The following is a 12,313-nucleotide window of genomic DNA, read 5'->3' on the forward strand; positions in this document are numbered from 1 at the left end:
AATTAAAAAGAAGACAAAGCCACCAGTTGAAGAAAAAAAGAGGAGGACATAAAAATTACCTTGCAAATTCTAGAAATGAATGCTAAAGAAAACTTGTAGTCTGTTTCCTGCTAGAATTTTGTTGGGTCTGTTGAAACATGAAGAGTATCCCAATAGTATATGAATGCTGGGCACTCCCTCTGATTATTAACAAGCATATTTAGTTGTTACTTTACTATCGCAATAAAATATAATCAACTGCTTCTATCTAGTTTTTATTTCAGATTAAAATGTTCCTTCTCAGTTAATTATGGAAGGCTAGTTGCCTTTATAGTTGAAATCAATTTTTGGCCTTTGATTTCTTATTTAATAAGCAAGCATTAAAGCGGTTAATCTTGTGAAGTCATTTATCAGGCAGTTTGGAGACAGCAGTTTCCATCTCATTTTGCATGTAAACCAGCCTTTTCTTTTGGTTCTGTTCAGTTACTTCTCTTTAAAGTGGTTAATCTTGTGAAGTCATTTATCAGGCAGTTCGTATGTGATGACTATTAATGTTTATATTAATATAAACATTATAGGCACTGATACTATATTTTTCTTATTTTTTTTGTAGGCTTGGAATTAAAATATTTTAAAGTAAAAGATTATATACTCCCGAGTTTGTATTACTATTGAAGTGAAAATCCAGAAACGTTTATGAAGGTTATTTACACGTAACCCATGCTCAAAGTCAACTAGAATACTCAGACGAGGTTATACCAGATTTTAAACATCTGAGACAAAATATGAGTGCCTTCTATCTAAGTTATTTCTGAAGGAAGTGGGACCATTTGGACACTAGTTATATTAGTTGTGCTCTGATCAAGAGCTATCTTGGTGACTGTTGAGTTTTATGTGGCTGTAATTCCTGTGTTAAATAGCTCTAATTTGTTTTAATGTCTTATTTTTATAATTTTATCTGTCTCCTGTTTCAGATGTTATTTCAAGTGTTGTCAGGGTGTGCTGCTGCTTTTGATTTGTTTCTTATTTTAAGAGTGATCCTGTTTCCCCATGTAAGGCAGTTTCAAAATGAAGTACCGATTTACTCTTGACTTTCTGGAACGTATTTCCAAATATGACAGAGACAAAGCAGTGAAATGCAGTGAAACAGTAGTAGTGAGCTTCGTTGTTTTCTAAAGCAGGCTCAGTGTACCTGTGCACATCATTATAGTGAGACTGAGAGAAGCTAGCGTGGAGTCGGCTTCATTGCAGGGATGCTTAATTTTCAGTTGTAAGGAATGCCTTCAATAGGCTGCCTTGGTGGTGCTGACTGACCTATAATCTTAGTCTAAAGCAGTGGTTCTCAACCTTCCTAAATCTGTGACCCTTTAACAGTTCCTCACGACCTCTGTGAAAGGGCTGTTCAAGCCCCAAGGGGTCACAACCCACAGGTTAAGAACAGCTGGTCTAGAGGCTGAGGCAGAAGGATCCCAAGGTCAAGGCTTGCCTGGGCTACAGAGTGAGTTCAAGGCCAACCTGGGCCATATATAAAACCCAGTCAATAAGAATCAATGAATACTTGGATTCCTAGAAAAAACCATGTCAGATCAAAAGGAAAGAACTAATAAAAGTGTGGGCATTTCACCTTGTGGGACTAAGAAGAGCAAAGGCTCCTAAAGTCAGTAGAGGTGACTAGAGACCTGAGACTGGGAGGAGTTGAGGTGACTAGACAGCAGAGTGTAGGCAGAGCCGGGAAGGAAAGGCAGTAGGATGGGGGATCCAGCCAGGGGATTTGGACTTTGTCCCTGTGTAATCTGTAAATCAGCCCAGACCAGATTTGCATGTGAGAATAACTTAGTGTAGAGAAAGGATTTGGGGAAGTGGGGACTATCCCAGGAGACCGTGGCACTCTCTTACTGTAGGGTAGTTAGTGAGCTATGAGAAATAGATGGCTTTGAGAGATGTACAACTTTAAAGAGTACCCAGTTTGTTTCTTTTGTCCCTTCTTACACCTCCTGAAGAGGAAAACAACCACTTTTATAGTAAATTGTCTTTTTGTTTCTTGATGTTCTAAGTACCACTCTCACCTTTTATATTTCTGTGTTCTGCTTTTTATTCAAGTTTGTACAAAGAAGTTTTGTGATACAAGTTACTTTATTAAGTGGTGTTATGTTTTATCCCATTTTACATGAAAGTTTCAATAACTATCTCCAGGAACAACCAGCTTTAAGTGGGGCTCTTAGGTACAGTTTGACCAGATTCTCTCTCTCTTTTTTAGACAAGGTCTCCTTAGGTAGCTCTGTCTGGACTGGAATTCACAAAAATCGAGCTGCCTTAGGTCCTGAGTGCTGGGTATGCCATCACTCCTGGCTAGCTTGACATTTTCTTAATGGAAAATCTACCTTTGCATGTGCTGTGCATTGTCTTGTATGGGAGGCTTGCTTTAATGTTAAGTAAATGTTTAGTTTACGTAGTTACAGCAGAAACACTGTACAAGGGCAAACAAGCGTCCCAAGTGACTCAAGAACACAGTCATGGTTAGCCAGCAGGTTGAAGGAGTTCTTTTGACACTGCAGCAGCCCATCTAGAAGAGCAACTCGAAATCCCCATGGGCACCACCAGTAAGACAGGGAAACAGAGATGCCAGCTTTGTGGCTCCAAAGATCTGGCATACATTTTATAAATACTCAGTCACGTTTTTTGTGGTAAAGAGAGCAGCAGTAAGACAATGCTTTGTTGAAGTGATCATCCATGCATGCATGCATGTAGAAACTGGATAGGAAGATGTGTGTAAAGCTTTCCGGTGAATTTCATTTTTGTGTGTAAATGGCCACCGTGTGTGTGTGTTTGTGTGTGTGTGTGTGTGTATGTTATATATATATATATATTTAAGTATGCCAGTGCTTTGGGGTAGCCCAGCAAGTGCAGCCCTGGGACCTGTGTTTGCATGCCCATCCTCATGGAGGACATGCATAAATTACTTTGTAATAGCTCTGTGACTACGCAGCTCTTCCATTAACCCAGCCTTTTTCTTAGTCTTTGTTTCTGCTTTCTTAAACAGCAAGTTAAAAATTGAATTAACTTTTACCATTTCCTCTGCTTTATTTTCCATCTTAAAGTTATTATCAGCAAAAACAAATTTTTTATTCTTCTACTTCCATAAAACTTTTTCTTGCTCCAGTGTACTTGAGTTTCAGTGGTAACCCTGACTAAAAATGAATTATCAGAGAAAATTACAATTCAGATAGTTTTGCTATGTCGTTTCTAAATAGAGTTTAAATTTTATACACTATTAAAATCTATTTTTTATACATACATATATATTATTCTTTACTGTGTTTTTTAAGTATTTCACATAGACATTGTTTTTAAAACATACTTATTCTTGATGGCAGTATTTTACTTTGTTAAAAGTCTTTAAACTACTTTTATCAGAAGTACGTGACTGTTTTCTTTCTGGTGTTTGTCGGTTTTGATTACCACCTTCTCTTCTTTTTTCCCTCCTAACTTCGTGTCTGCACATCTAGATTTCCTCCTCTGACGCCCCTCTTCAGCCTTTGGTAGCCTCTCCTTCTCTGCAAGCTGCTGTCGATAAAAACAAATTAGAGGTATAGTAATGTTTTCCACATGTGCATTTGTAGTGTTCATTGATAGGTGGGTTCTCACAAGGTTGTGATTTAGGAAGACCGGGAGAAAACATGTTTTGAATGATATGCAGAATGAAAAAATGTCGAATATTTTAATTTACTAAATCTTGTCCTATGCTGTTGGCACGAGTAAAGAGTTTCATTATTTATTGAATTTCAGAGTGACTGATTTTGGAGCTATTACTATATGTAGCCATTAAGCAAATTTTTGTTGTCATATTTATTATTATCTCATAGGAACTAGCTTTAAGCTAGATGAAATTTAAAGATACATTGTTATTGAATTCTCTGATCTCTAGGTCTTTGGTCAAAAATCTTTTCTGACTGTGATGCTGTTATTATAAGCACTTGAAAACTGATGTCAAATTTTTTTTGAAGTAATATCAACTGTCATAGAAGAAAATGTGTATTTTATGGGATTGCGAATTTAGAACTGTCAGTGATGATTTTTAGAGTATATTCTGAGTAGAGGTAGTAAGATAAGTATTCTTTTTGTTTGTCTGTTTGTTTTCGAGACGAGGTTTCTCTGTGTAGCTTTGGAGCCTGTCCTGGAACTCGCTCTATAGACCAGGCTGGCCTTGAACTCAGAGATCCGTCTGCCTCTGCTTCCCGAGTGCTGGGATTAAAGGTGTGCACCATCAACCACCCGGCAAGATAAGTATTCTTATGTCTTGTATTATGTATTCTTCAAGTCTTGTGTGCACATATTTGAGAGTTTTAATTTTCTTTGAATTCTACCTTTTCTTGTGTCTACTTCTTGATAACTGGCATGCTAGACTTATGGGACACAAAGACAAATAAGATACACCTGTGCCCTTGTGGACTTTATGATCTAAAGGGGGGAAATAGGTAACTATACAGTTATTTATAATGCGGTCTGTTTATGCTGTGACTGAGATAGCTTTGCTACTACTAATATAGATGGTTTTATACTCTTGGGTTTTTGTTTTTTTTTTTTTTTTTTTTCTGAGACAGGGTTTTTCTGTGTAGCTTTGTGCCTTTGCTGGGCCTCGATCTGTAGACCAGGCTGGCCTTGAACTCACAAAGATCCGCCCTGGTTTTATACTCTTGAATAGGCATTAGCTATAAGGATCAGGAGGTATTCCAGGTAGAGAAAGCAGCTTGTGAAAAAAGTATGGTTGGAGTACTATGTTTAAGGACTGACAGGTTGAATGGTGGGAGGAAATAGGAAAGAGGAGGGGAGAAGTGTGGGGGGAGGCCTTAAGAATCCACTGAAGGAGATTGGTCTGTCTTCTGAAGGCTGTGTTACTTTAGTGATGAGTTTTAAGGGAAAGAGGAAAGGATCAGATTTTCATTTTTTAACACTGTTCTGGCTCCTGGGGAAGTGAATTTTGTGGTAATGAGTGGAGAAAAAGGCATAAGAACCAGGCTTAATCCAGGAATAAAATGACAGAGACATCTGCTAAAGTGGGACAGAGAAAAGAAGAGTGTAGTTTTGGAGATTGTAAGGTAGACTCTCTGGTGTTTAATAACTGGTGAGATGTGGGGGTGCTTTGGAAGCCTCTTCCTTCCATTTCCGACTTCATCACCTCCATGTAGATAAGGATCTGATTTGAAGAGAAACATGGAAAAGGAGCTGAGTTCAAAGTTGGGCATGTTAAGTATGAGGCTACAGATGCCTAGTAGATATTTGTCTTGGAGATTTACAGCTCCGAGATACAGAGGTAGGAGAGGTGGACTCTCAGATCTGAATAGTGTGCTGAACCACCAGAGAAAGCCATTTCCATGAGAATAGCTGAGAGTTTTCAGCACTAGAGGAGTTCATGATGAGACTGAGGTAATTGTAGAGCACACAGTGCAGGGTTAAAAATGAACAGGCTCTGGTGAGTCAGTGTTCAATTTAAGTTCGGGAGGGCCTCTGTTCTTTTCTCTGTTTTCCCTCCTTTTTTCCACCTTCCTTTCCCTTTTTTGACACAGGGTTTCAGTGTAGTTCATGGTGACTTTGAACTCCTGATCCTCTTGGAGTTTTGGGATTACAGGTGTGTGACACCATGCTTGACTCTTGTCTGTGGGTAAGAGTCACCTCTGGGTCAGACTCTGGGATCCTAGTTCAGAGCCCACGCCGTTAATGTTGCTTCCAGTCCTGGGTCATTGTGCCCTAACTGGAGTCAGCTGTATTTCATTGGCTGAAATTCTCATAGTAAAGGGAGTCAAGTCATACTGCTTTCCCCTATTAAATGTAACTAAGTACATTTGTTTTGGGTGATTTCATATGTGCCCACCAATCATAGTGATTGAATTATGAGCCTTTTTCATTAGTGATGTTTTCCTTGAAAAGTAACTTTGTTTCTGTAGGCTGCTGTATCAAAATATCATGTGTTGTGTAGCTTATGAACAACAGTAATCTATTTCTCACAGTTCTGGAGGCTGTAAAGTTCAAGACCAAGGCCTGTGCCTTGTGTGGGCCCACTTGCTTATTCATAGGATGACACCTTGCTGTGATCTCACTTGGTGGAAATGGGTAAGACTCACTCAGGGGCCTGTTTTACAGGAACACTAATCCCAGTCATAGGGGTTCCACTCTTGTGACTTCATCACCTCCCAAAGGCCCTCAACTCTTAATACTGGCTCTCAGTGTTGGGGTTTTAGTCTCTACACATGGATTTGGAAGTGGCCACAATCATTCCAACCATAGCAATAACTAGCAGCTCTAAGAAGTTAAGGAGCAACTTACTTAGCTTATTAACATGAGTCAGCTTTTCTCACTAAACCTTACTAATTATATCTAGAAGATATTTTATAATTTATAAAGGATTTTTGCTCATTTTATTTTTCTTATAAAGTAGAGATAATTACTCACTTCATAAAGTTGTGAGGATGAAATGAGTTCAGAACAGTGTCTACATAGCATGTAAAGGTTCAGTAAATATCTGCTATAACCTAAGGAATAATAACAGGTAAAGCTCTGCTTGTACTTCAGTGAGCAGTAAGACTTGAATGCTTGGGGTCTGCGGTCCATCAGCACAAAGGGATACCGAGTAGTTGTTGGATTTTGAGTATTACTTTCCTAGGTTTTTGTTTCTTCATTTGCAAGAAAATAGTCATGACTGTAGTTGCTTTGGACAGTTTTTGCAAAGATTAAATTAGACACTAAGGAAGAAGTATGTATTTTAGAAGTGAATGTTTGGTTTGGGTTATGGTTGAGTCAGATATAGATGATGCTTCTAGTTGACCCCCAAGAGCTTAAATTTTACTTCTAATCTGAAGTTCTAAGTAGTTGGGCAGATATAAAAGCATTCTGAGAAATAACCTACTTCCTAGATGGTCTTCTGTTTTCTAGACCATTTTGATATATGCTCATTTGGTAATTAAAATCAATTGCTCTTTTTGCTTTTGCACTATAGGTATTCAGAAAGTACAACTTTATGTTACATTTACTTTGTTCTTGAAAAGCATGATGGAAACAAATGGTTTGAGAGAATTGTTGTCCTAAGAAGCCTTAAATATAAATTTTCTATCTAGATTGTTCTAATTTGCTTTTCCATTGCTATTATAAATAACCATGACCAAGAGCAACCTAGGGAGGAAAGGATTGATTTTAGTTTACACTTCTAGGTAACAGTTCACTATCGAGGGAAGTTGGAGCAGGAACTGAAGTAGGAACTCCAAGCAGAACCCCTAGAGGATGCTGCTTGCTTTCTAGGTTGCTGACTATCTGTGCTTTCTCCTGTAACCTGGCCCACCTGTAGGGATGGTACCCTCACAGTGGGCTAAGCCCTCCCACATTAGTCAAGACAATCTCTCATAGACATGGCCACAGACCAACTTACTGTTACTCTCACCGTTTGCCAGTAAAAGGAAATGTTAGCAGAAGTGCTTTAGAATTTTGCTGCCATTCTTAAGCTTATAATTGAAGGCCCTGCTGTTTATGCCATAAAGATATTTGCTATGTTTTTTTTTTTTTTTTAAATTTGGGACCAATGCTGAGTGTTTCTTTTTCCTCTTTTATATTTTGCTGCAAGTGCTGAAATTGAAAATAAATTTCTCATATTGGTGTCCTGCTTTATACTTTACAGTAGTCTGAGGTTTTTAATATCTTTTAAAAATAAATGTACATTAAATTTATGTTGACTGAATACTTATAAGCAACCACTGTGTATATATGTATATGTGTCATCTATCACTATGTAAACTGAGTGTTAATTGTCACTTCAAAAGCTCCCATCTTACTCTCTTTTAATCACTTCATTCTTTCTGTTTAGAGGTAATTAGCATCCTGATTTTCTACTTATCATCATCAATTTTGTGTTTTTGTACATGTATGTGCTTTAAATTATTTTTATAATTTTATACTCGTATTCATACCTTCAAACAATATATTTTTTGTCTTTTGAACTTCATATGAATGAATAAGCCCATTGAAGTTCTTAGTTCACACTACAGCCTAGGAATTACCACTGTTCTCTTTACTGATTTATATGTGGCAGCTACAGATTTGGTCTTTAGGTATTTTGACAAAGTTTAATATATACATCCTTTTATCTTCCTGTCTGTCTCTCTCTCTAGCTCTCTTACATCTCTCTCTCTTTTTCTTCCCCCTTCCCCCTTCCCTCCCTCACCTCATCTCTCCCCTCCCTCCCCCTTCCCTCCCCCCTTCTCTCCTTTTGTGACCTTTAAGATTTGTTGTTACTGTTTTTAATTCTCCTTGGAGTACAAGTGATGAACACCATAACACCATTATTATAATTTACCCCAACTACTTACACCAGTCATTTGGCTCAGGCCCCATGTACTGTCCTTAGTCCCATCCTGTCCCGTCCCGTCCCTTGTGTCCTCCCCCCCCCCCCACTGGAGCTGAGGACCGAACCCAGGGCCTTGTACTTGCTAGGCAAGCGCTCTGCCACTGAGCTAAATCCCCAACCCCTGTCCTTAGTATTTTTAATGAGAAAATCTTTATACTTGTTTTTAAATAAATAAAACTATGATAGTGGCCTGAAAATATTTTGTGGTTACTTTTGAAATTAAGATGATTTTAACTCTTGTGTTTTTCTGATATGGTGTTACGATAAATATCACAAAGTCAGTCCTGCTGGGTGTGTGTTGAACACCTTTAATCCCAGCACTTGAGAGGCAGAGGCAGGCAGATCTCTTGAGTAACAAGGCAGCCTGGTCTATACGTTGAGTTCTAGTATCCAGGGCTACATAGTAAGACACTGTCTCAAAAAGAAAATAGAAATCCACTTTTGAGGTTTTGAATAATCCTCTGTATTGTCTTTAGCATGTAACCTCAATGAAAAAATGAAATTGCTTTTGACTTTCAGATTTCAGTAGCATATGGTAATGCAAGCACTTGATACTTCTGTCGTTCTCAAGTGGTGATTTAAACTAAAAAAATGTACCAAAAGTTTCTGTTTTAAAAAGTAAACTTATGAAAACTTTGGACTATGTTTTAGAAAGAAAAGGAAAAAAAAAAGGAAGAGAAAAAGAGAGAAAAGGAGCCAGAAAAGCCTGCCAAACCACTAACAACTGAAAAGGTAAAATTTCTTTTTAAAAAATAATCTAAGATTGCCATCTTTTTATATGGCTATATTAAAGACTTTCTGGATATTATGAAATGCCAGTTATTAGCTTTTCAGCGAGTAATTTATGCAGTTAATCCTCCATACTGAGCATAACCTTTTGAACTCTTTTACATGATTTCTAGTCAGTTATAAATGTGGGTTTACATCATTTGAGATCCTCGTGAAACAACTATTCTCTGCCTGACCCTGAGAAGGGTGATTTTAGCTGCCATGTAGAGTGAGACTGGAGTAAGTTACAAAATGAAGAGGTCACACGTGATAGTTTAGAGAGGATTCCATTGCTTCATAACATATGAGCTAGATCTTGACCCATGAGCAGTTTTAATGTGGAAGGAAAGATGTTAGACTAAAAAGGCAGCCTCAAGGTGGTCTTGGAAACCATAAATAAACTGTGAGTTTGGACAAATTTGTGTGTGTATATGAGGAGTAGTGAAAAGTAAGGCCAGAACGGTCGTTTGAATTCACATCATAGGTATTTACATATTCTTCTGGTTGAGGAGTGGCTCTGGAATACACTTTGTTGTTGATTTCTCTCTTTCCCTGTCCCTCCCTTCTATATCTCAGATCAGCTCAAGGTCCTTTCTTAAGTTTTGAATTACATTTGAGTTGATGTGTTATGTGTGTGCGCTCTAGCAAGTGTACGTGTTTGCACCGGGGTGTGTGGAGGTCAGCAGACAACTGCTGAGGTTGGTTCCCTGCTTCCACCATGTGGGTTCTGGGGATCGAACTCAGGTCAAACGGACTGGGAAACAGACAACAATGGACATTTTTACTGTGTTAATTCTATCTATCCAAGAGCATGGGAGATCTTTCCATTTTCTGATATCTTCTTCACTTTCTTTCTTCAATGAGTTAAAGTTCTTGTTATACAGGACTTTCACTTGTTTGGTTAGATTTACCCCAAGATATTTTGTTATTTATGGCTATTATAAAGGGTGTTGTTTCTCTGATTTCTTTCTCAGCCCATTTATCATTTGTATATAGGAGGGCTACTGAGTTTTTTGAGTTAATTTTGTATTCCTCCACATCACTGAAGGAGTTTATCAGCTGTAGGAATTCCCTGGTATAATTTTTGGGGTCACTTGTGTCTACTATCATATCATCTGCAAATAGTGAAAGTTTGACTTCTTCCTTTCCAATTTATATCCCCTTGATCTCCTTTTGTTGTCTTAATGCTCTAGTTAGAGCTTCAAGTACTAGATTGAATAAATATGGGGAGAGTGGACAGCCTTGTCTTGTTCCTGATTTTAGTGGAATCACTTTCAGTTTCTCTCCATTTAATTTGATGTTGGCTGTTGGCTTGATGTATATTGCTTTTATTATGTTTAGGTATGTTCCTTGTATCCCTGATCTCTCTAAGATCTTTACCATGAAGGGGTGTTGGATTTTGTTAAAAGCTTTTTCAGCATCTAATGAGATGATCATGTGGGTTTTTTTTTCCTATCAGTTTGTTTATATGGTGGATTACATTGACAGATTTTTCATATCTTGAACCATCCTTGCATTTCTGGGATGAAGCCTACTTGATCATGGTGGATGATTTTTTTTTTAATGTATTCTTAGATTCAGTTTGCCAGTATTTTATTATTTTTGCATCAATGTTTGTGAGGGAGATTGGTCTGTAATTCTCTTTCTTTGTTGCATCTTTGTGTGGTTTGGGTATCAGGGTGACTGTAGCCTCATAAAAAGAGTTTGGCAATGTTTCTTCTGTTTCTATTGTGTGGAACAATTTGAGGAGTATTGGTAATAGTTCTATGAAATTCAAATAGAATTCTGTAGAGAAACCATCTGTTCCTAGGTTTTTTGGTTGGGAGACTTTTGATGGCTGTTTCTATTTCTTTAGGAGTTATTGGTCTATTTAAATTGTTTATCTGATCTTGATTTAACTTTGGTATGTGGTACCTATCCAGAAAACTGTCCATTTCTTTTAGATTTTCCAATTTTGTGGAGTACAGGTTTTTGAAGTATGACCTGATGATTCTCTGGATTTCCTCATTGTCAGTTGTTTTGTCTCTCTTCTTACTTCTGATTTTGCTAATTTGGATGCTGTCTCTCTGTCTTTTGGTTAGTTTGGATAAGGGCTTGTCTATCTTATTGATTATCTCAAAGAACCAACTCTTTGTTTCGTTGGTTCTTTGTATTGTTCTCTCTATTTCTATATTATTGATTTCAGCTCTCAATTTGATTTTTTCCTGGCATCTAATCCTTCTGGGTGACTTTGCTTCTTCTTGTTCTAGAGCTTTCAGGTGTACTGTTAAGTAACTACTATGAGATTTCTTCAACTTCTTTTTTTTTTTTTTTTTTTTCTTTTTGGTTTTTCGAGACAGGGTTTCTCTGTGTAGCTTTGCGCCTTTCCTGGAGCTCACTTGGTAGCCCAGGCTGGCCTCGAACTCACAGAGATCCGCCTGGCTCTGCCTCCCGAGTGCTGGGATTAAAGGCGTGCGCCACCACCGCCCGGCTCTTCAACTTCTTTATATGGGCATTTAGTGCTATGAATTTTCCTCTTAGCACTGCTTCCATAGTGTCCCATGAGTTTGGATGTGTTGTGCATTCATTATCATTGAATTCTAGGAAGTCTTTAATTTCTTTATTTCTTTCTTGACCCAGTGGTGATTCAGTTGAGCATTGTTCAGTTTCCATGAGTTTGTAGGCTTTCTGTAATTTGTGTTGTTGTTGAATTCTAACTTAAACCATGGTGATCCGATAAGATATAGGGGGTTATTCCAACTTTTTTGTATCTGTTGAGATTTGCTTTGTGACCGAGTATGTGGTCAAATTTAGAGGTTTCCTGAGGTGTTGAGAAGACGGTATATTATTTTGTGTTTGGATGAAATGTTGTGTAGGTATCTGTTAAGTCCATTTGAGTCAAAACATCTGTTAGTTCCCTTATTTCTCTGTTAAGTTTGTGTCTGGCAGACCTGTCCATTGTTAAGAATGGGGAGTTGTAGTCTTCCACTATTAATGTGTGGAGTTTGATGTGTGAATTAAGCTTTAGTAATGTTTCTTTTACGTATGTGGGTGCCCTTGTATTTGGGGCATAAATGTTCAGAATTGAGACTTCATCTTGATAGATTTTTCCTGTGATGAATATTAAATGTCCTTCTCTGTCTCATTTAGTTAATTTTAGTTTGGAGTCTATTTTGTTAAATAAGAGGATAGCTACAC

At 37.7% G+C, this 12,313-nt stretch overlaps 1 protein-coding gene across 7 annotated transcripts in view; it reads left to right on the forward strand.

Annotated features, from left to right (window-relative positions):
- The window catches only part of Smap1 (small ArfGAP 1), a 102,017-nt gene that overhangs the window by 56,159 nt on the left and 33,545 nt on the right, over positions 1 to 12,313 (forward strand). For 4 of the 7 annotated variants that reach the window (XM_028867999.2, XM_037199641.1, XM_037199640.1 and 1 more), the window contains 2 exons: positions 3,486 to 3,566; positions 9,020 to 9,100. The exons of 1 other annotated variant lie outside the window; for it this stretch is intronic. In XM_028867999.2, the coding sequence (XP_028723832.1) occupies positions 3,486 to 3,566; positions 9,020 to 9,100 (162 nt within the window). The remainder of the gene's footprint in view (positions 1 to 3,485; positions 3,567 to 9,019; positions 9,101 to 12,313) is intronic. 2 more of the 7 variants (XM_037199638.1, XM_037199642.1) reach the window with 1 other exon arrangement.

The sequence above is a fragment of the Peromyscus leucopus genome, chromosome 16_21, assembly GCF_004664715.2.
Source record: "Peromyscus leucopus breed LL Stock chromosome 16_21, UCI_PerLeu_2.1, whole genome shotgun sequence".
NCBI lineage: Eukaryota > Metazoa > Chordata > Mammalia > Rodentia > Cricetidae > Peromyscus > Peromyscus leucopus.